At 39.5% G+C, this 24,176-nt stretch overlaps 3 protein-coding genes across 5 annotated transcripts; 1 reads left to right on the top strand and 2 right to left on the bottom strand.

The window, feature by feature from the left end:
- Window positions 1-4,569: 4,569 nt before the first annotated feature.
- Window positions 4,570-5,473, bottom strand: LOC110913672. The gene is made up of 2 exons (XM_035984563.1): window positions 5,269-5,473; window positions 4,570-4,968 (listed from the first exon to the last, which is right to left on the bottom strand). The coding sequence occupies exons 1-2, from the start codon at window positions 5,466-5,468 to the stop codon at window positions 4,620-4,622; spliced, it is 549 nt and encodes a 182-aa protein (XP_035840456.1). The 5' UTR covers window positions 5,469-5,473; the 3' UTR covers window positions 4,570-4,619.
- Window positions 5,474-5,477: 4 nt separating this feature from the next.
- Window positions 5,478-5,879, bottom strand: LOC110913673. Its single transcript, XM_022158498.1, has one exon. The coding sequence runs from the start codon at window positions 5,877-5,879 to the stop codon at window positions 5,478-5,480; it is 402 nt and encodes a 133-aa protein (XP_022014190.1).
- Window positions 5,880-6,485: 606 nt separating this feature from the next.
- LOC110911576 (amino acid permease 4) lies at window positions 6,486-11,058 on the top strand. Of its 3 annotated transcripts, XM_035984564.1 has the most exons (9): window positions 6,486-6,638; window positions 6,709-6,844; window positions 6,939-6,984; window positions 7,108-7,172; window positions 7,447-7,540; window positions 7,687-7,901; window positions 9,484-9,641; window positions 9,841-10,068; window positions 10,515-11,058. In XM_035984564.1, the coding sequence occupies exons 1-9, from the start codon at window positions 6,591-6,593 to the stop codon at window positions 10,938-10,940; spliced, it is 1,416 nt and encodes a 471-aa protein (XP_035840457.1). In that variant the 5' UTR covers window positions 6,486-6,590; the 3' UTR covers window positions 10,941-11,058. The 3 variants fall into 3 exon arrangements, with proteins under 3 accessions (XP_035840457.1, XP_022011892.1, XP_035840458.1); XM_022156200.2 differs by having other exon boundaries at window positions 6,939-7,172; XM_035984565.1 differs by lacking the exon at window positions 6,939-6,984 and having other exon boundaries at window positions 7,098-7,172.
- Window positions 11,059-24,176: the final 13,118 nt, after the last annotated feature.

The raw sequence follows: 24,176 nt of genomic DNA on the forward strand, positions 1-24,176 counted from the left end.
TGTGATTAACAATCTGTAAGTGTGAGATCTGGCCTGTTACCTTTGGTTTCGCTCGCTGAAATTGGAATTATTTAACATGAATCCTGTTGTTGTGAACTTTTTTTAGATTTGACCAGTTTTTTTAATGAGCAAACTATGATTTGAAGATGTTTTAAAACATGATTTAAGTGGAAGGCTTCTTAGCGTAAAGTCGTAAAAAAAGTTAGACGGGTCTGACGTGTTCACGGTGGAGAGTATCAAAAGGCAGCTGCAAAGGATCAGATTACCGGTCTCGGATTACAAATTTAGTTGGAATAACTGGGTCCCCAAGAAGGTATCGCTAGTTGTGTGGAAAGCTGAGAAGAATCGCCCACCGACAATGGATGTTCTAGCCAGAAGGAGTATATATTGCATCTCAGATCTATGTGCTTTCTCTGGGGAGGTTGAAGAGTCATGCGAGCATACTTTTGTTTCATGTCCCTTCATACAATCCTTGTGGCAGGTTATTGGTCAATGGTGCAAAGTGCAAGCGATTTATGCCTTTAGTTTTCGGGATCTCCTGGGATTACATGACTCCATCAACGGGTCAAAAAAGAAGAGGAAAGCATTTCATTCCATTATTTTGACAACAATCTGGTGTGTTTGGCGAACGCGCAATGATGTAGTGTTTAATCGGGCGCTGGTGTCATTAGCGAAGGCGATTGAAGAAACAAAGGCCATGAGCATGCTTTGGGTGAAACGCAGAGCCAAAGAGTAGTCGATCACATGGAACAAGTAGCGATCTTTTATGGTCTTTGAAACCGGTCAAGTTCTGTTTTGGTGGTGGCAATTGAGTTAATGTGCTTTGTACTGATTATTTATTTTCATTTGGTGGATGTTTTTATCTTCTAGCAACTTGCTGGGTTTTGGTAATAAAATTTATGTTGGCCTTTCAAAAGAAAAAAACTGATTCTATTTCCTTTTCTTTAACTTATGTGTAGATTGAAGTTATTATTGAGTTAGTCATGTAGGACGTTCCAATTGGTGAGACTATGTTATTTCTGTGTTTGGAAGTGTCAATGATCGAATTATTTATACGGTCTTGTAGTTTTTTTATATATATTCTTAAAAGTTAAGCTATTAAATTAATAAATATAGTAAGCACTTACAACCTACAAAGAATGGAGCTAGTTCCATTAAAACAAACTAATCCACATACTATGAATAGGCCACGAAAACTTGTTAATAGAAGTTGGTCTAATTCAAATTCTTTTTTCCTTGTAAGTTGCACGCACTTCTCATCAATTGTTTGTTATGGATCTTTTGTAGCTCACTGTTTTTTGATAGTTTTAAAATAGTTGTGGGGTTAGCAATATCCTAATCATAAGTTGTGTAACAAATTTATAAAGTACTTATGTCCCTATTTCTTGCATTATTATTTAATTGAGATATGTAACTCCTGTTATGTGTACCATATCGACGCTACTAACTTGAAAACTATAAGAAAAAGATAGTACAAATGCGAATAAGAAAACTAACATAACTATTGTACAATATATCATGATTCACAAGAAGATTGCTAAACTAACAATAACAAATATATGATTTTTTATCATTTTAATGTTTAAATTATCGCCCGGTATTTATTGGAATATTAAACTTAATTCAGTTATTTTATTATGTATTAAGTGTAATTAGGATAATTAAAGTTATTATTATGTGTGTATGTAACGATATGAACGAACGGAAATGTTGGTTGGTTGACACCGTTTCATATAACGGTTACTCCCGCCAAATTCAACCACCGCATAACCGTCATATTCATATGTATATATTAACAGTTGCCGGGAACCATTACCCGAACCAAGACATTTTCACAATAGAAATTGTCCTCTCCATTCTTGTCTGCATACCTTTCGCCCACTGCACATTCACATTACCAACATGGAGAATTCTCACATTCAAACAACTTCCGGTGCACATGTGTTTAACATCCAACAAAGTGGTATCAGAGCCTCGTTGAAGATCGATCCATCAAGAAGCAACAAAACGAGACCGCAATCAAGAACCAGGATTTCCAGCGAAGAAAAGAAGATCCTAAAAAATCTCAGGAGGATGCGATTGGAACAAGATGTTGTTCCAACAATGAATTACGACTGCAAGAAGAACCGTTGAAAAGCGAACGGAATCGATAAGGATTCCCATAATTTAAAATACGGACAAGTAAGTGTCCCAAGTTCCAGCCATGTGAGGGTTGAAGACGACTATGGTATGGGCCGTAATATTCACACAAACAGAGAATCATTCAACAGTACCAGACGGGGAAAAGATGAAGTACCAAGCGTGAAATTCGCAACACGTGCAGATGACGAAGAAGACGTTCGATCGAATAAGGTAAATCAAAGCGAACCTTGCGGGTCTTACAATCGGTGATGACAGGCTGATGTATAAAGACGATAAAAGGCTAACCAAACAACAGGCCAAACGAGCAAGGATGAAATTCAAAAGGGCCATGATTGCACATTCAAGACGAAGAAACACAAAAAATGAAATCAACGGATTATCGAAGGAAGATGAATTAGGAATGAAAGACAAAAAAAAAACGTGATGCAGGGCATAAGAATGTATCGACCAACAACCGCTGGGATGTAGTGGAAAAGAACATGGATTATGGGCAGATACATGGCATGAATGTTGTCACCGGATTAACAAGAGAAGAGGAGTTAGGAGAAAGCGAAAGAAGAATAGTGATCGATGAAGGCCTTGTACATGAAGAACAAACTGTGGATGATGCCAACAAAAGTGTTCTCAAGCACTCTCTAAAACTGAATTAAGTTTAGGGGAGTGTATTAGAATATTAAACTTAATTCAGTTATTTTATTATGTATTAAGTGTAATTAGGATAATTAAAGTTATTATTATGTGTGTATGTAACGATATGAACGAACTGAAATGTTGGTTGGTTGACACCGTTTCATATGACGGTTACTCCCACCAAATTCAACCACCACATAACCGTCATATGCATATGTATATATTAACAGTTGCTGGGAACCAAGACATTTTCACAATAGAAATTGTCCTCTCCATTCTTGTCTGCATACCTTTCGCCCACTGCACCTTCACATTACAAACATGGAGAATTCTCACATTTAAACAACTTCCGCTGCATATGTGTTTAACGTTCAACAGTATTGATGTCTACTCCGCCGCAATGCGCGGGTTCCCCACTAGTATTTAAAAGATATATCATGAACTTGTCAAATTCCCATTGGGACTTTTGATAAGTGCAGGTAATCATGAACGATTCATAGGGGTCCGGTTCCCAAGTCCAAAAGCAAACCAACCAATTCCGGACCATTCGCATTGTAGGACATTGACTTTGATGGTCCAGTTTGTTTAAGTGGGGACCACATTCACACATACCTTTTTTAGTGTAAAAGTGGGGTATGATGTGAAGGCTTAGAATGGTTTAGTGTTGAAGGAAAAAGTGGGTTTGGAATGGTTGAGCTTTAGAATGATGTAGCGGGTTTTTATTTTGAACTTTGACCAGCATTGTGAATGCTCTTAGCAAATATATCAATTGGGTTTCAGCCGAGGGGTCTTTGACCTTAGTAGTATCATGGTGTGTAAAACGATGTCAATTAAGACTAGGGTTTGAGACTTAAGATGAATAATGATGTAGATTAGGATTAGATTGATGTTAAAAAGATATTTTTCATGATGAGTATATTGATTGCTAAGATGACGATGTATGAGAATTAGATTTTTATATCAACTTGAAAGATCAAATGGAACACTAGTTGCGCAAAGGATACTCAAATGTAGTTTGTCCGATTTCATTTAACTATTTAATTTGTTATGGGAAACCTCCGTACTTGATAATTGGCATAACTTAGTGGATAGTACATGGTTGATTATGATTAATGATGTTGGATGAATTATCGTTCACTAGTATAGTAGTTGTATGACAATAACTTTATTCTTAAGAGGATATCATCTTGTTATAGAAAGTGCATGCATAGGTAAGGGCAGAGCCGTCCCCGAAAACTCTTGAAAAAATTTAGGCCTCGGGCGACGAAACGAATTGGGCCCAAAATTATAGTTAAGGGTAAATAGATTACAAAAATAAAAACTAGTGATGGAGTAAAGACTTGAACTTGAGTCCTTTACATTAGTTTGAGATGGTTTTTGCCACTACACCACCAACACTTTTCTACACAATAAACGGATAAATATACAAAATATATAATTTAATAAATATATACAAGCTTATAAACACTTTTCGAGCCCTTTGAAATTTTGGGCCTCGGGCGTCGGCACGGGTTTGCCGGGCCTAGAGTCGGCCCTGGGTAAGGGTATAAGGAGTGGTTAAACACTTTAAAGTGGCAAAACAAAAAACCGACCAATCAGAGCGCGCCATGTCAATTAGGCAAAAGTGTTTAAACTTTGCTGAAAAGTGTTGGCAATGGTTTAAATACTTGCTGAAGTGGTAAACTTTTATTATTATTTTTTTTTTGCAATAATTTATTTAATATAAATAAATTTAGGATATATACATTAAATTAAAAAACAATAAAGTTTCATAAATTAAATTAAAAACATCAAAGTTACACTAAATTAAAAAACAATAAAATTACATTAGCATGAAACAATTTAAACTAGTCTTCGTCGGAATCGGCCAAAAGATGGGGTAAATCTTGACTTGCGAGATGATCTATGAGATCGTGTTTGAGTCTCCAATGGGTGTCTTCATTCAACAACTCGCCCAGCACCGTATCGTCTAGAGCCGGCTCGACCGGAGGATCCCGAATGTGCACCGGTGCTATCGCCTTTCCATCGTCTTTCAAAATCATGTTGTGTAAAATAATACACGTGTACACGACATTCCTAATTTTTTTAACCGATCTTGCTCGCATCGGTCGACTCAATACACCCCATTTCCCCTTCAAAACACCAAAAGCCCGTTCGACGTCTTTTCTTGCCGCCTCATGTTGCCTCTTGAATTTCTTTTCGTTTACTTCGTGAGGGTAAGGGATCGACTTCACAAACACGGACCACGAAGGGTAGATTCCATCCACGAGCAAATAACCACGTTTGTATAAATGGTTGTTAACGTAAAATGGACATTTTGGCGCGGTTCCATTTCGTTCCGTTAAAAATAACGGAGATTGTTGTAGAACATTGATATCATTTTGAGAACCGGGTGGACCGGCAAAAGCATGCCAAAACCATAAGTCTTGAGAAGCAACCGCTTCGAGCATAATAGTCGGGTATCTATGATCTCCTCGCATATATTGGCCTCGATACTCTGTCGGACAAAAACGCCAAACGAAATGGGTGCAATCAAGGCTACCGAACATACCTGGAAGGTGATGTTTTTCCTCATGAGCTTGGTATAAAAGTGCCATGTCGTGGCTTGTCGGTCTACGTAAGAACTCTGGACCATATATTTTGCAAACCGTGTCACAAAAATATTCTAGGCACTCGCGGGAAGTTCTTTCGGCCATATGCAAGTACTAGTCGTTCTCGTCTGGAGTGTTTCCAGTTGCGAGCTGTTTAATAGCCGATGTCACCTTTTGCAAGGGCGTAAAGCCCTTCCTACCTCGCGCATCGGGGGCCTCTACAAACCACGGGTCGTTCTCTTCCACATCGGACACAATTTTTAGAAACAAACGTTTCGACATACGGAACCTATGCCGAAAGATATCTTCGTTGTACTTCGGGTCTTCGACAAAATAATCCGCCATGAGTGTCTCATGCTCCTCCTCACGTTGACGTTCAATATATCTCCTTCGGTTAGATGTGCCGGTATCTTGAAGTTCGGCTTCTTCGATGAGATTTTGAAAAAAAAGAATGCTACTATCGGATGAATCGTCGCTACTCATGGGTGGGAACCATAACGGGAGTTCATCCGCCATTTTGTATGGTAAACTTTTAGAAGGAATTGGTGGTATTTTTTGGTTTGTATGAGTATAAACTTGAAGGTATATGGTTAAATGGTTTATTGTGATATATATATATAGTTTAATTTAAAAAAAAAAATTATTTTTTTTAAACGGTAATATTACCGTTGGATGTGCCCCCCCTTTTCCATTTCCTTTTCCCGAGTCGGCAAAGGGTTACCGCTCATTAACTTTTGCCGCGCCCCATGTTTATCGGCGGCGGTGTTTGCCGCTCGGCAAACTCGATTGCCGATGGTTTGCCGCACCCACTCCGTATCCCCTAATGCCGATTCATGGCTATAGTTAATCCTTATATTGTGTGATTTTGTAGGTAAAATAACAAATATCTTTGATTTTGCTTTCTAAATTATATAGTCTTGTATTTACAAATATGATAATTCCATAGTGGACTAAGTGTAACTCACATAGCTTTCTATGTGCTATCAAGGTGGTTGTTGGATCATGAGAGGAAGGATATTAAAAATCTAGTATAAAAGATGTTTTCGTTGCAAATTAGATTAAGACTAAAAAAAGAAAATTAATCTGCTTGGCTCCTCTCACTATTTGTACCCCATTTAATATCTATCACTTTTTCTGCTATAAAACTCACCACAATTCCAATTCATTTTTATCAATACATCCATCTCTTTCTCCCCCATCAAATATAAACACATTAAAACATTCAAAATGTTGCCAAGAAGTAGAACCATGCCATCAAGAATCCGTCATGGAGTTGTAAGTTCAATTTATTTACACACAAATATACTATTTTTATCCACCATTTACCGTTTATTTACCTTGGTAGGTTGAAGAAAGAAGAGATATTATGCACTATTCACAAGTCGAACCTCAAACTAATCCTGATAACCCAACGCAAGCCATCAACATCGAGGCCAACTACTCAAAGAGCTTCGATGATGATGGTCGCTTAAAGCGTACTGGTAATTAATCTTGTATAATATTTCACAACTGAGCAGTACTTCTCATGTTCAATCATTTTTCTAGGACTTATTATGATCTTTTATGAACTTTAAGGTACATTTTGGACCGCATCATCACATATAATTACTGCGGTGATCGGGTCGGGAGTTCTATCATTGGCATGGGCTGTCGGGCAGCTCGGCTGGGTAGCTGGACCGACTATTATGATTATATTTGCTTTGGTCATTCTCTACACTTCTAATTTGCTATCAGAATGTTATAGGTCGGTTGACCCTGTCACTGGGCCTAGAAGCTATACTTACATGGAAGCTGTCAAGGCTCATCTAGGTACGTACAACCCATTATAACATTACGTCTCTCACTCACTTAGTGGCGGAACTAGAACTTTTTGTCGGGAGTTATCATAAGGGACTCATTGCTACTGATTACAAAGAAATAGATTTTGTATATAAAGAAATACTATCTAATATAGATTCCGGTGACTGGTGGTCAGCAGACCCTGTTGACCCCTTTGGTTCCGCCCTGCTCTCACTTGAATTCGTAAAAAAATAAGAGTAAAAATACTAAACATGTTGTTGTCCTTCTTGTTTTCTCTTTTTAGGGGGGGATAAGGTGAAAATATGTGGCATGATACAATACATCAACTTATTTGGAGTAGCAATTGGCTACACAATTGCAGCCTCAGTTAGCATGATGTAAGCCATTATTTACTTATCTTTATGACCTACATTATGCTTTTGAAAAAAGTATTGATAACGTAAGAAACCTAACTTGACATGACTGCAGATTGAATCATTGAATATTGTTGGTATGATATAACCATCATTGTTACTATTTTCAGGGCAATAAAAAGATCAAATTGCTTTCACAAAAGCCATGGGAAGGACCCATGTCACATGTCAAGTAATGGGTACATGATAACATTTGGGATCATAGAGATTCTTTTTTCCCAGATTCCGGATTTCGACCAAGTGTGGTGGCTCTCCATCGTTGCGGCTATCATGTCATTCACATATTCGTTTATCGGCCTTGCTCTTGGGATCGCAGAAACTGCAGGTGTGTAGATAGATAACATACTACAAAAACAGGCAAATGCTATAGATTTTTGCTAAAAAAGTATTTGCTATATGGATATTTGACAACAACAAATCTAAAATATATGTGTTTTAAGTAGTTCTATAAATATAGAACCAAAGGTACAAATATTTGTGTATATTAATCATGGTATCTGCCTTTATCAACTATGCATATAAAACTTTACTTTAACGTGGAACATAAACCTTGGAGCCAGACAACTTTAATTATTGAAATAATAATAGAAACTTTTTTTGTGACTTATCATGTCCCCTCCAATACACACATGCATGCCGAGTAAATAGTCTTTTTATGTAGATAGGTTAGGTTAAAACCATGATATTTTTCAGGATCAATGATTGATGTCCGAAAACAACTGTAAATAAATGCACAAATGTTAAGTAATCTAAACTCGAACAAACCATCAGATACTACTAATGCAAGACTTACCAAAATGATCGTTTTGACCTATAAGTGTGACAATATCATTGACTTACTTTTTACAAAAATATTATTTGAAATTTTATGTTTTTAGTTAAGAAATTGTTTCGACCAAAAAATTTCCATATGGAACACCGTTCTATGCCGGCCCAACATTTTTTGAGTTGGTGCAACAGATTAAGGTAGCGTTTGGTACGAAGGAATAGAAGGCGGAATGGAATGGATCATTCTATTGGAATGAAAAAAACATGTTTGGTTGTCAAGTGGTAATGGAATGGAGCATTCCACAAGGAATGTAAACCTTCCAAATATAATAATTTTCATTCCTTGGTAAGGTGGTGTTTTTTTTTCATTCCTTCAAGGAATGGAAAGATATATTATTATATTTTTTTTACCATTATTATTATTATTATTATTATTATTATTATTATTATTATTATTATTATTATTATTATTATTATTGGTTTTAATAACTCACTCACGGGCGACACCACTACTGGCATAGCTACCGCCGTGACTACCGTCGCCGCCGTCACCCACTTTTGCCGCCGCCACCACCACCCACCTCCACCCAGCTGTTTACCGCCACCACCCACCTATCACCACGTACCCATCATCACCGACTACCGTCACTCATCACCGATTTTATTACTTCGTCTATTCTTTCCTATCAAACAACACAAAGTAATAATTCATTTCATTCGCACATGGTAACCAAACAAGACATGGAATAGTAACGATCCATTCCATTACATCGTCCATTCCATTACCTCGTACATTCCATTCACCCGTCTATTCCATTACGCCATACCAAACACACCCTAAATATTTCCGTCTCGCACTTGAGGATGGACTCGTTGCGCCAAGATAAAAAACTATGGCGTTAAGGGACACTTATCAGATGTCTGTTTAATTGACATATTTTTGGGTCAAATCTATTTTATCAAACTTAATAGTCAAAATTGTCATATCGTACTTTTCCCTAAAATAAATGTACCATGATTCTTTAGTCGTATAAATATGCGTATTCTACTGTTTTAAATTGTTATATACGTAAAAAGACATATAATGTTTCAAAATAGTCCCATAATATCTACAATATAATTTTATACAAATTTTGTAGAAAATAAGGTTATCAAAGGGAGTTTGACCGGGATAAGCATAGGAACTATTACCCATGCCGGTACCGTTACTCCCACCCAAAAGTTATGGAGGAGCTTCCAAGCATTAGGAGCAATTGCTTTTGCATATTCCTATTCCATCATACTTATTGAAATTCAGGTACAAATGATTTTATAACATAGGAGTTTGATATATCCTACTCTAAACTTATAAAAGTTACATTTTTTCCTCATAACACAAGCTTTCAATGCATTATATATAACTTTTTTAAGCATGATTTGAGAAAATATGTAACTTTGCTAGTTTAGATGTGGATATATGAAACTGCCCCTTTATTTAACGTTTTTATATATTTTAGGATACGCTTAAAGCGCCTCCGGCAGAATATAAGACGATGAAAAAAGCGACTTACTTGAGCATTTTCGTCACAACAACTTTCTATCTGCTTTGTGGGTGTATGGGTTATGCTGCATTCGGAGATGAGGCCCCAGGGAATCTACTTACCGGGTTTGGGTTTTATGACCCGTATTGGCTACTTGATATAGCCAATATCGCCATTGTTGTGCATCTTGTTGGCGCTTATCAGGTACCAAATGCTTATAATTATAGATCCCATCAGTTGTCATTTATGTTCCAAGTCATTGTTGTCTTTTTTAACATTGTACATATCTAAAGTAACTACTACCATAGAGTATTTGTGAAACAAAAAAAAAAAACACTGGTTGCAAAATTTAGCCACCGATTTGCGACTGAAATTATTATGGTCTTTAGGTCCAAAAAAAGGAAAAAAATTGGGAAATTTTTCAAAAAAAAATGCCATTTTTTGAATTATAGCATGTAAACTAATAATTTGCAACCAAAAACCGTCGCAAAAAAGAATGGTCACAAAACTGGGCAGCCGTATTGGTCGCCAAAAGCGGTCGCAAGTGGTGACATCTTTTTTGAAAGGTTTTCAACCGCCATTTTTTGTTCAAAATAAACAGAACATGTATAAATATGTTGTTATCAATTACTGACTCATGAACCATTTAGGTGTATTGTCAACCACTATTTGCATTCATAGAAAAATGGAGTGCACAGAGATGGTCCAAGAGTGATTTCGTAACAACCGAATATGACCTTCCAATACCCTTTTACGGCATCTACCAACTTAACTTCTTTCGCGTCGTGTGGAGGACTATTTTCGTGATCGTTACCACAGTACTAGCCATGCTCTTGCCTTTCTTCAACGACGTTGTCGGGTTGCTAGGCGCCTTAGGGTTCTGGCCCCTGACTGTTTACTTCCCTATTGAAATGTATATGTCTCAAAAGAAGATCAAAAGATGGGGAAGCCAATGGATCGGGTTTCAGATACTCAGTTTCGGGTGCCTCTTGGTTTCCGTAGCCGCAGCGGTCGGGTCGGTTGCTGGTGTTGTTCTTGATCTAAAAACTTACAAGCCATTCAAAACCAGTTATTGAGTGTCATCTTTGTTTTATCATGTTTAAGCATATATGTACACTTATGATCAAACTTCTCAAATAATTATGTATTTTATTAGATTGGGTCATGTTATAAAAGTATAGATTAAATGTTCAACTTTTTGAGTTTAAGGTGGGGCTAACATATTTAGTGACAATAGATTCAACATCTTGACCAATAACAACAGCATATGGTGGGTATCAGACCGGGATGATGTCAGAAACCACTTGACCCATTGCCCGTATGATTACATGTAAATGGAAAGTTGTAGTCTGAGAAAAAAATAAGTGACAATATCAACATAATGATTTGTAAGACACAAGTGATATAGAAAATGGTACTATAAGGCCACCCGGGGTGTCCCGTGGTGACAAATCCTTCATGCGTTGAAGGTAGTGAAACACCACCGCCACCTTCCTTTATAAAGTGTGGATGGGTTAACGCGTTGCCATGGTCACGCGTGAAGATGTTTGTGGTGCTGCACATGTTCGGTTGTTTTTCAATGGAAGATGTTTGTGTGGTGAGTGATGGGCATTTCCACTAAAATCCATCACTAGTGATGGAATAAGCTCGATGACATGACAGAACTTGATTGAATGCTGTGAGTGATGGAACTCCATCCATCACTAGTGGAGCGCCCCTACCTCTTAAATAATTTGGATGGAAACAAAAGAGTACATTTGGTTGGATGGTAGATTATATTGCTCTTTTATCAAACAGACATGCAGTCTAGCACTATTAAGGTTTATAGAAAAGGTGTCTCTTTCTACGTGGTTAGGGTTCAAGTCAAACAAAGATGTAGATTAAGGGACATGATTATAAAACATGTGGATCGGTGGGTCAAAATAAATCATGTTGCTCTTTTCTCTCAAATCCCTACACTCCTCTTTCTCTATGGACGTAACGGGCTCGCCTAACACGGATTAGGTCAAGCGACCCACGCAATTTCTTATATGTTATCTAAAGTACTGATAATCTTATACCAAATATCGATTGATAGACATACGAAGACAAAAAGATCAGCCACTATGAAAAAAAATTATGGATTCTCCCTTACGCTTCTCGTATAGAGACGTGAGGTACAAATTGTTATGCTAGCACCTATTAGTGTTAAGTTACTAGCCAATCATTAGTTGCGTGTGTATAAACAATACTTCTTTCATAAGACCACCCGTAGTGGCTAGTTGGTTGGTCGTGAAGTGGCTTAGATCACGCCATAGCGCCGCAACACTGCCCCCGAGGCATTTTCGTCAAAAAAATGCGATCGGCATTTCCTCAAACATGCCCGGACTAAATTGAAATGGCTAATCAAAAGCATTCAAATGTTGTGCAACGGTCCCCTTTCAACGGTTATTTAAAAAAATAATTCCAGTATCTATATATATACGCATACTCACAACTCTCCAACAAACAAACACAACACCACACCAACTTAAAATGGATTACCCCACATCTTACTCATTTGTTGCAAATTATTATTTCAGAGAGTTTTTAGCCGATGACGGTGACACGACCGATGAGGCGGTCGAGCAAGAGGCGGTTACGAGTGCATATCAGCTCGCGGCGAGGTATATGAAACATATTCGTTGGCCTCAAAGCCTGATTTTGCAAAGAGAATATACAGAACGAGACCAAATTGCGGAGAACGCTGGTTTGACGAAAGATGACTTTGACGAAGCGCCGACATACGCAAACCCAAATATTTTTAGGCGTTGTTTTCGGATGAGTAAACGTTTATTTCTATGCATTAGCGGAGATTTGGAAAACAAGTTTGATCACTTTAAGCAAAAACCGGATGCGAAAGAGACACTTGGATTTACCGCTATTCGAAGATGTACTTCAGTGCTACGCATGCTTGCCTATGGAAAAATGACCGACATCAATGATGAGTATTTAAATATGGCTGAGAAAACAACACGCGACACCTTGGAGTATTTTTGTTATGGTATACTACAATTTTTAAAAAATTATATTTTACGTTTCATTTATTATAATAGTTTTTAGTTAGTTAAATATGTATATATATAAATATATTTCTTTTTATAATGGAATAATAAACTTGTATGGTGCGTGTTATCTGAGAAAGCTCATGTCACACCCCAACCGATGGCGGAAACATCGGGGTGCGAGCACTAAACGTTCAGATTGCTCATGAGATTCCATAACACTATTTGTTCCAATAGAAATTAGATCCAATTCATCATAATATTGTCTAACATCAAACACATCCAACACAATTATCAATTACAAACCATAACGAATATTGTTCAAATTGTTTCAAGAGGTTCTAAGTTAACTAGGTGACGTTTCTAAGCATCCCTTAGATGGATTCCATGCATTCCAAAGTATCCTATCAGCCTGCAACATGTATTAAAATATCAATACAAAAGTATTGGCGAGTATACAAGTTTGATAATAGAATGATAGAAACAACTCATATCCATAGTGTAAACAATAAAATAGTTTCAGCCGTGCTAGTGTCGCAGTCCACGCAGTGATAGCCCAAGTTTCCAATGCGTTAAGTGCCTTTCTCAAAGTTTAACGGGAGGTTATATGTCTCCTCCTAACAATACCCCAAAGATTAACGGGGAGGTGCATTACTCCTATAGCGCTACTATTGTTAAGGCGGAACTACACACTCTGGATTAAACGTCACATAGCACAAAGAGTCAAGAGTCAAGATTCACAAGTTTCACATAGGATAGAGTATAAGTTTCCAAAGAATCAAGTTTAAGTTTCATAGAATACATGTTACACCCCAAAAGTTTAAAGTAAAAAGGGGATCGAGTATACTCACAGTGATTGCTTAACAGTCGCAACTGTTATTGGATCAAAGGGAGCTCTTTTGAGATTAGCCTGATTAGATTGCAATAGGGTAAGAGTAGGGCGAAGTATCGAGATTGAATAAAGTGTCAACCAGTCATTGGATCGGCTGGCTGTCCGATCGGATGGCTGTCCGATCGGATGGATAGTCGGTCGGATGACCTTATAAGTTTGGTGACAATGGCTGCCTGATCGGATGGCTATCCGATCGGGTTGCCACTTGGTGCAAAGGGGGTTAGGAGAGGCTGTCCGATCAGATGGCCATCCGATCGGCTGGCCTCTTAATGAAGAGAGGCTGCCCGATCGGACGGCTGTCCGATCGGCTGGCCTCTTGTGAAGTAGGCTGGCCTATTGTTCTTGTTTACCAATTTCATAAAGTTTCTAAGTTTGAAAAGTAATGGTGACGTCACGGCACGCACTGAGACAACAGTAACACACCATTTTACAGACATTCCGATCGATCGGGAATCACCCCAGTCCGATCCGTTTGTCCGTTGATGACGGTTTTATGCCGTAATCCATCTCGTGCTCGTCTTGATCAGTGAATAATCCGTTCCTAAACCAACTCCAGACCACCGTTCAAGTCTACAGTCCGTTTAGTCACGTTTATCACCGAAGTAAATCTAAATTTTGAAGAAAAGATGAAGAAAGAACCCAAGTTTTACATGAAAAGTATAGATTTAGCTTAGATTTAGTGTAAAAACGTATGAAATACCTTAGATCTGAGCTAGATCTTGCTCAGAATGACATCACATGATAGTTTTACAACCACCATGATGACATCATCCTCAAGAACTCAGATCTGAGAGATTTCACGGTGAAAAGTGTGATTTCAAGTGAGAGTCACGTAGAGAATGATGTGTAGATCACGAAAGTACAAGAATCTAGCTTGAAACGTACCGAAATCGATGAGAAAATGGAGAAATAGTGTGCACGTGCGTCTGGTTCGGTCAGAGCTGTCACATCACTTGAAATGGTGATGTGACAGCCTATTTATAGGTGAAAGGAGAAGGGAGGAAGGTGGTTCGGCTGGGTGTCATCCGATCGGCTGGTCGTCCGATCGGTCGGCCACCCTGGCCAATCCATCCTTTCGCGTTCCCGAATTCTGATTCATTTTATGCGTTGAGTTAGGCGTTGCGTTGCAATTAGTTTATGTAAGGTATCTTATTAATTAGATTACATCATAAGCACTGAAGTCTCAAAGTTTCATAGATTCCACCAGTGACAAGGCTCCAGTCTCTCGTTTAACCAAGAATCAAGCTTCACGAGTCTAAGGAGTCAAGCACCATTTTAAGTCTCAAGGGTCAAGAATCATCGTTTCTCAAGCATCAAGAATCAAGAGTCCAAGTATCAAGTATCAAGTATCAAGAGTCCAAGTATCAAGTATCTAGATTAAAGAATCAAGTATCTTAGCATCAAGCATCAATATTAATAAAATTCACACCAAAACGTCCAAAGTATCAACATCACGTAACCACAAGGACTAAAACTGTCAATTACAGGGAGTTCAGGGACTGATCTTGCCAAGTGTCTTAAAGTTTAGGGACGCTGGGCGTTACAGTCTCCCCTCCTTTAGGAGATTTCGTCCCCGAAATCTTAGATGAAGACTGCTCGAAGAGTTGCGGATACTTGGCCCTCATGTCACTTTTCAGTTCCCAAGTGAATTCGGCACCACACTTTCCTTCCCATCGAACCTTAACAATGGGAATTTTGTTGCGCCTCAGACGCTTGACAGTTTGATCCACGATTTCGACCGGTTTCTCCACAAATTGAACAGCTTCATTTATTTGCAAGTCCTCCAGAGGAACTTGCAGTCCCTCATCGGCTAGACATTTTCGTAGATTGGACACGTGGAACACTGGATGCACGTTCCTTAGTTCCTGAGGCAAATCGAGCTTGTACGCCACCTTTCCAATCCTTTCAAGTATCACGAAAGAACCCACATAGCGAGGAACGAGCTTTCCCTTTTTACCAAAGCGAACTACTCCCTTCCAGGGGGATACCTTGAGAAGAACTCTGTCTCCAACAGCGAATTCCAGAGGCTTGCGCCTCCTATCAGCATAGCTCTTTTGTCTGCTTCTAGCCTTAGTCAAGTTATCACGGATCTGAAGAATCTTATCCGTTGTCTCTTGAATAATCTCAGGGCCAGTGAACTGCTTTTCCCCAACCTCATGCCAGCTGAGGGGAGATCGACACTTTTGCCCGTACAAAGCTTCGAAAGGAGCCATCTGAATACTGGAATGATAGCTATTGTTGTACGAGAATTCTATCAATGGTAAATGTACATCCCAGTTACCACCAAAGTCGACGACACAAGATCGGAGCATATCCTCTAGGGTTTGAATAGTACGTTCGGTCTATCCATCCGTTTGAGGATGAAAAGCCGTGCTAAGATTTAAGTGCGAACCCATAGCGGACTGAAACGTTTGCCAAAGACGTGAAGTAAAACGACCATCAAGGTCAGAGATTATATCAAGAGGTACGCCATGACGGCTTATAATCTCGTCGGTATAGATTCGAGCAAGTCTCTTCACTCTTTAATCCTCACGAATAGGAAGAAAGTGAGCGGATTTGGTCAGTCGATCAATAATTACCCAGATGCTATCGTGACCTTTAGAGGTACGGGGTAGCTTGGTAATAAAGTCCATAGCAATGCTATCCCATTTCCAGACAGGTATTTTAGGTTGCTCCAAGAGTCCAGAAGGACGTTGATGTTCAGCCTTCACCTTCGAGCAGGTAAGACATTTAGACACATATATAGCAATGTCCCTCTTCATACCAGGCCACCAATAAGTCGTACGCAGATCCTGGTACATCTTATCGGCATCTGGATGTATGGAGTAACGTGATTTGTGAGCCTCAGTCATAATGAGCTCACGGAGATTATCGCGATCTGGCACCCAGACGCGATTCAGATAATACTGCAGACCATCAGATTTAGTTTCGAGCTGATTCACATTAGGGCCATGAACTTCGACAGATAGACTTCTTTCATTAGCAGACGGATTTGAGCTTCGCGAATGCAAGCATGCAGATCACTAGATAAACGAATAGCCTTGAAATGAGTTTTACGACTAAGGGCGTCGGCTACTACATTTGCCTTACCAGGGTGGTAGCGAATTTCGCAATCATAGTCGTTAAGCAATTCCACCCAACGCCTCTGTCACATGTTCAGCTCCTTCTGGTCAAATATATGTTGAAGGCTCCTATGGTCGGTGAAGACCACACACTTAGTACCATACAGGTAGTGTCGCCAGATCTTTAACGCAAAAACAACTGCACCAAGCTCCAGATCGTGATTAGTGTAGTTTTTCTCGTGCAACTTGAGTTGACGAGAGGCATAAGCGATAACCTTGTCCCGCTGCATGATCACACAACCCAATCTACGGTTCGAGGCATCGCAATATACCACGAAATCGTCATTCCCATCGGGTAGAGTTAAAACAGGAGCATTACACAAAAGGTTCTTAAGGGTCTGAAAGGACTCTTCTTGCTCGGGACCCCAAATAAAGGGTTTCTCCTTCTGGGTTAGAGTAGTAAGGGGAACATCGATTTTTGAGAAATCCACGATGAACCAGCGGTAATAACCCGCCAATCCTAGAAAAGAACGAATCTCAGTCACGGATTTAGGCGTACACCAATTTTTCACTGCCTTAATTTTCGAAAGGTCAACATGGATACCCTGACTACTGACAATATGACCTAGAAACTGCACTTCATCAATCCAAAATTCACATTTAGAAAACTTAGCATATAGACGTTCACCACGTAAAAGTTCAAGCATACGACGTAGATGGCGAGCATGATCAGCTTTAGACTTCGAATAAATAAGAATATCATCAATGAAGACTATAACGAAACAATCCAAATAAGGTTTGCAAACCCGATTCATAAGGTCCATGAACACGATGGGTGCGTTAGTCAAACCAAAGGGCATGACCACGAACTTATAGTGTCCATATCGAGTACGAAACACAGTTTTTGGAATATCATCTTCAAGGACACGTAGTTGATGATATCCAGAACGTAGGTCAATCTTAGAGAAACACGACGCGCCTTGTAGTTGGTCAAACAAATCATCAATACGGGGCAACGGGTAACGATTCTTCACGGTAAGCTTATTAAGTTCACGGTAGTCGATACACATACGGAACGAACCATCCTTCTTCTTGACAAATAATACAGGAGCACCCCACGGGGAGGTACTTGGACGAATAAAACCTTTATCGGGCAGTTCCTGTAGCTAGCTGGATAATTCTTGCATCTCGGAAGGTGCAAGACGGTAAGGAGTCCTGGCGACAGGAGTCGCACCAGGTACGAGATCAATACGAAAATCGACAGATCTAGGAGGAGGAAGACCAGGTAGATCCTCGGGAAAGACATCAGGGAAATCACACACAACTGGAACATCGTTTATGTCTTTTCCCTTGCCCTTTTGTTCCACCACGTGGGCCAAGAAAGCAGGGTTCTGTTTACGTAAACTTCTGCTCGCTTGTGTGCATGACATCAGCCTTAGTCCTTTCAAAGGTCGGTCCCCATAGACATGTAAAAGATCACCAGACGGAAGAGGGAGACGGACAAGCTTCTCGTGACACATGATTTCGGCATGGTTCTTACGCAACTAATCCATACCGATAATGACATCAAAACTACCCAAACGCATTGTGATAAGATCAATAGCAAATACGTGATTGTTAAGTATCAAGGAACAATCATGCACGATAGAATTTACAAGAATCGACTTACCATTGGCGACCTCAACAGAGAACGACTCAGGTAACTTAGAGCGTGTACAATTTATCAAAGACTCGAAGTCCACGGACACAAAACTCTTGTCGGCACCAGTATCAAATAGAATCGAAGCATAGAGATTATTAATGAGAAACATACCATTCACCACGTCGTTCTTGTTGCGAGCCTGGTTAGCATTGAGATTAAACGCTCGTCCACGAGCGGCTGCCGGTTGCTCTTGGTTCAGCTGTGGGCAACGATTGCGAAGGTGAGTAGTATCCCCACACTGAAAGCATGCACGAACGGCATTGGCTCGTCCTGGGTTCTGTGGAGGAGCTGGAAGTGCTGCTTGGGCTGCTTGAACTGGGACTTGCTGAACTAGGGTAGGGTTAGCTTGACGGCAATACGGGGTCGTGTGACCATAGCGGTTGCAGTTGGTGCACAGACGACATGCAGAGTTTGTCTAATGATGATAGTTGCAAGTGGTACACCTTGGGTGAGATCTAGTGTATTGCTTCTTCGCTTCAGGTGCAGCAGGGTTTGCAGCAGCAGCAGGAGTAGGAACAGGTTTAGCAGCAGGGTTAGCAGCAGGGACAATAGCGTTGCATCCCGAACCCTGAGACTTCCTTTTCTTGTTCTTGCTGCCACTAGGCTGCTGGGTCACTTGGTTGGCAGTCTTTGAAGGAGCAGGGGTAGCAAACTGCTTATCACGCACATGATTGTTGTTCAAACTTGCTGCCAAATGATAGACTTCTTCAATTGTATCCAACTGAGCTGCCTCGATAGAATCACGCATTGCAGATGGTAGGCCGTTGATATACTTGGTTATCATCCGCTTAGGAGTCGAAACCAAGTGAGGAACGATGAGACTCAGCTGCTTAAAACGAGTAGTATACGCCAGGTTGTCATCACCAACTTGCTTCAGATGCCAAAAATTTTCTTCAAGCTTCAACTGCTCATGAGGAGGGCAGAACTCGAGCATCATGAGTTCTCGCACCTCAGCCCATGGAAGAGCATAGGCTTCTTCATTTGAACGGATGTTTCTCTCATTCGACCACCACTCTAATGCTCTGCCCTGAAACATCCCAGTCGCACTCCTAGTTTTCAGATGATCTGGGCACTCGCTGTTAATGAAGGTAACTTCGATGCTGTCGAACCATTCGAGCATAGCAGTCACTCCATCACTGCCCGTGAAAGACTTAGGGTTGCAAGATATGAAATGTTTGTAGTTGAACTTTGTAGGCTTCTGTTTCTCAGCCTTGGAGTCCACAGAGGATGGAGGAGTGTTTGATCCTTGGAGCTCAGAGACGATCTTTGGCATGACTCGAGCAATCCGGTCAGCCATAAATGACATCATCTTTTTCTGAGACTTCTCCCTAGATTTCCTGAGAGTGTCGGATAGCTTTCAAGAAGACATCCTAAAGATCCAACAAGAGGATTGTATAAGTCTAGGTTACGAAGTCCCATAATAAGATTCACTCATGATTGATTAAAGGATTATGATTCGAGATAGACTAACACCACAAAACGCACGACTTTCACATGGCACGTTGTACGAAGTTTGGTCAACATGTTAGAAACGCTTATATATAGGAAGTACCAGCGGCGTATCCACCACGCTCCGGGCACATCGCCTCTCCTCGTACTCGGTGTCATACTACGTGTCGCCACACTCAAAGTAACAATCATCATCATCATCATATGTCCACATAGATTAATAGATTACCGTAGATCACTCATAGATTACTCAATTACATCATATAGAATGCTCAAAATAAATCATCGTAGAATACCCAAGTAGATTAACATAGATCATCTCATAGATTGACATAGATTATATTGATAGATTATCATAGCTTGCCTTAGTAGATAACTTAACATAGACTAACCAAGTAAATGATCATAGATTAATCCAACAGTTCAAGGTAGTTTAACATAGATTAGCTCAAAATAGATTATCATGCTAGACTATCATAGCTTAACACAATAGATCAACCTTAGACCATGCTAGAATTCTTATAGATTACATAGACTTTCCATAGACATTCCATAGATTGTATAGACGTTCCATAGATTACACAGACGTTCCATAGATTACACAGACGTTCCATAGAGTACATACACGTTCCACGACAGTCTGCAAACACTAAATCTCGCATGGCACTTGGTACGAAAGTTGGTAATATGTCGGAAGCACTTATATATAGGAAGTACCAGCGGCGTATCCACCATGCTTCAGACACACCACTTCTGTCCCGTACTTCCATGTCATCTTAGTGTTTCACACCTCAACAACATATCATACAATAGTCGATTAAGTTTACCATATAGATTACACATAGAATAAAACTTCATAAATTTAGTTCGATCTGAGCTTAGAGTTTATGTTTTAGGTTGCGGACAAGGTCAATTTGCGTAAAAGTTTTTATAAATAAATGAAGAATTAAGTTCAAAATCTTATAAGTAAAGCCACCTTCATAAAATCGAGATAATCAAAAAAAGAGATATGCTTTTTCAAACATAAGATTGTTCCGGGTAGAGGAACGGCGACTAACCAAAGTGATTCGAACCCCTATCGAATTGAGGTAACGCGTCTTGACTTACTTAGACAAGTACGTCATCGATGTTAGGCCTACGATATTCGTCCTTTTAGTCATTTCACGTACTCAATTGATTGGCATTTACGAGACTTTGGCGAGACATAAAATCATCAAGGAGTGGTACTAGTTATCAAGGTCTGAGTTTCACCTCTATCTTGACAACATCGTACCGTAAGTGTTGTAGGCTTTCATTCGCAGACAAAACCGACTTAGAATAATATGGAGATTTCCCCTCAAGGTTCGGATGTCACTCCTATCCTGTGGGCAAATCTCGTGCTAAAATAAACACTGTGTAACAGTGTTTTCATAGTGTAAAGTGTACATTATAGCAGCCTTAGGAAAGGCATGTAAGTTTAATAGGAACATGTGCTGCTAGGAAGCAGATACGGTAGAATGCATAAGTCTTAAACAAAAAATAAGAGTCAAGTTCCTAAAACTATAGACTAGGGCAAGTATTCCTACTTATCCTAATTCCCTATAGTTATGGCTCTGATACCAATCTGTCACACCCCAACCGATGGTGGAAACATCAGGGTGCGAGCACTAAGCGTTCAGATTGCTCATGAGATTCCATAACACTATTTGTTCCAATAGAAATTAGATCCAATTCATCATAGTATTGTCTAACATCAAACACATCCAACACAAGTATCAATTACAAACCATAACGAATATTGTTCAAATTGTTTCAAGAGGTTCTAAGTTAACTAGGTGACGTTTCTAAGCACCCCCTAGATGGATTCCATGCATTCCAAAGCATCCTATCAGCCTGCAACATGTATGAAAATATCAATACAAAAGTATTGGCGAGGATACAAGTTTGATAATAGAATGATAGATTAAAACAACTCATATCCATAGTGTAAACAATAAAATAGTTTCGGCCGTGCTAGTGTCGCAGTCCACGCAGTGATAGCCCAAGTTTCCAATGTGTTAAGTGCCTTTCCCAAAGTTTAACGGGAGGTTATATGTCTCCTCCTAACAATACCCCAAAGACTAACGGGGAGGTGCGTTACTCCTATAGCGCTACTATTGTTAAGGCGGAACTACACACTCTGGATTAAACGTCACATAGAACAAAGAGTCAAGAGTCAAGATTCACAAGTTTCACATAGGATAGAGTATAAGTTTCCAAAGAATCAAGTTTAAGTTTCATAGAATACATGTTACACCCCAAAAGTTTAAAGTAAAAAGGGGATCGAGTATACTCACAGTGATTGCTTAACAGTCGCAACTGTTATTGGATCAAAGGGAGCTCTTTTGAGATTAGCCTGATTAGATTGCAATAGGGTAAGAGTCGGGCGAAGTATAGAGATTGAATAAAGTGTCAACCAGTCATTGGATCGGCTGGCTGTCCGATCGGATGGACAGTCGGTCGGATGACCTTATGAGTTTGGTGACAATGGTTGTCTTAATGAAGAGAGGCTGCCCGATCGGACAGTTGTCCGATCGGCTGGCCTCTTGTGAAGTAGGCTGTCCCATCGGCTGGCCTATTGTTCTTGTTTACCAATTTCATAAAGTTTCTAAGTTTGAAAAGTAATGGCGACGTCATGGCACGTACTGAGACAACAGTAACACACCATTTTAAAGTTTGCGCAATAAAGGGTTAAAAGCATCAACATGTTAATTCTTACCTCTGAGTGACCTTTTAACCAACCGAGAGCTTCATGATATTTGATTATACTCTCGGGAATGCCAAATAATGGCCGTCTAAGGTTTTTATGCCTATAAGTAAAGTTACGCGCAACTTTGCAAGTTAGAGGGGCTAAAAGTGTCAATATGTTTAATTATACCTCTGAATGACCTTTTAGCGAACTTGAAGCATCGTGATGTTTAATAATACTTTCAAGAATGCCTAATATGGATTAGATGAGGCTTCAATGCTATTAAATGATGAGATGCGCAAGTTTGCGCAATAGAGGGGCCTAAAGCGTCAACTTTTGAATCTACGCCTTTCGGTGACCATTTAAGGGAACGAGAGTGTAGTAATATTAAAGTATATGCTTGGGAATGCCCATTATGGGCCATGGAAGGCTTGGATGTCATTAAACGACATTCCGCACTAGTTTGCGCAATTAAAGGACTAATTACGTCAAACTGCAAAAGTGTACCTATTCGTAGGGTATCGGACCTTCCGGAATATGCCCATGAGTTAAACATACCCTATTTATTATTTTTATAGCTTAGATATAGGCTTGGAGGTGTTTGGTGCGCAAAAATAAACTTTTATGTCATGCAGGGACTAAAAGTGTCAAAAAGTGCACAAGTTTGCACTTTCGCGCATATCTCGCATTCTGAATATCCCCGGACACCCAAAAATTTATTTAAGCACTAAAATATTTTATTTTAGTGTTTGGATTGATAAAATCCCATTCGTCGCGTAATTTGGATCGTTTTTCGCATCCGTTCGTGTTTCGTCGTAATTAGCCGAACAACGCAACCGTACGGCCAAATGAACCGACATCCGACATGTTCTTGAGCATGTTTTATATTCCTTATGTTTAGGCATCATAATAGAGCCTTGAAATGAGGATAACGGGCTTTAAATGTGTCAGAAATGGCAAATAACAAATGCAGGGGCTGTTCTGTAATATTTCAAAGTTGCTGAAATCAGCTTTGTTCAAATCTGCTGCTGGTTTCTGGTTTCCACTCACACATAATTCAATCTAGGGGCTTGCCCACTGAAATATAAGACCATTTGACACCTGTTATGATCTTGTTATCCCTCTACAACACTTGTCATCATCCTATCATCCTCCAAAAACTATAAATAGGAGGTGGGTTTCATTGTTCAAGCTCACCATTTCATTCCAATCTTACTATCTTCTCATTTCTGGAGGAATCTGAGCATTTGGAACCTCCTTGGAAGTTCTTTTCAGTACTAAGGACCATTTGTAAGTATCCTTAACCTCCTAATTACCACATTTACTTAGTTAAATTATCGGGTCAAATAAAAGGTCAAACGGGTTAGTATTAAATAAAATACATAACTATTAATATAAAAACCATAAAATCAGTTTTCTCACTTTAATGACTTGGTAAATATTAGTTGAACATGCCTAAGCATGATTCAACCCGACA

Source organism: Helianthus annuus, chromosome 15 (genome assembly GCF_002127325.2).
Source record: "Helianthus annuus cultivar XRQ/B chromosome 15, HanXRQr2.0-SUNRISE, whole genome shotgun sequence".
Lineage (NCBI taxonomy): Eukaryota > Viridiplantae > Streptophyta > Magnoliopsida > Asterales > Asteraceae > Helianthus > Helianthus annuus.

Coding starts and splice junctions, on each gene's coding strand:
- LOC110913672 (XM_035984563.1), bottom strand. CDS start 5,468: ATGGCCGAAAGAACTTCCCGCGAGTGCCTAGAATATTTTTGTGACACG. Junction 4,969..5,268: donor TGGCGTTTTTGTCCGACAGA/GTATCGAGGCCA, acceptor AGTAAACGAAAA/GAAATTCAAGAGGCAACATG.
- LOC110913673 (XM_022158498.1), bottom strand. CDS start 5,879: ATGGCGGATGAACTCCCGTTATGGTTCCCACCCATGAGTAGCGACGAT.
- LOC110911576 (XM_022156200.2), top strand. CDS start 6,591: ATGTTGCCAAGAAGTAGAACCATGCCATCAAGAATCCGTCATGGAGTT. Junction 7,173..7,446: donor AGCTGTCAAGGCTCATCTAG/GTACGTACAACC, acceptor TTCTCTTTTTAG/GGGGGGATAAGGTGAAAATA. Junction 9,642..9,840: donor TCATACTTATTGAAATTCAG/GTACAAATGATT, acceptor TATATATTTTAG/GATACGCTTAAAGCGCCTCC.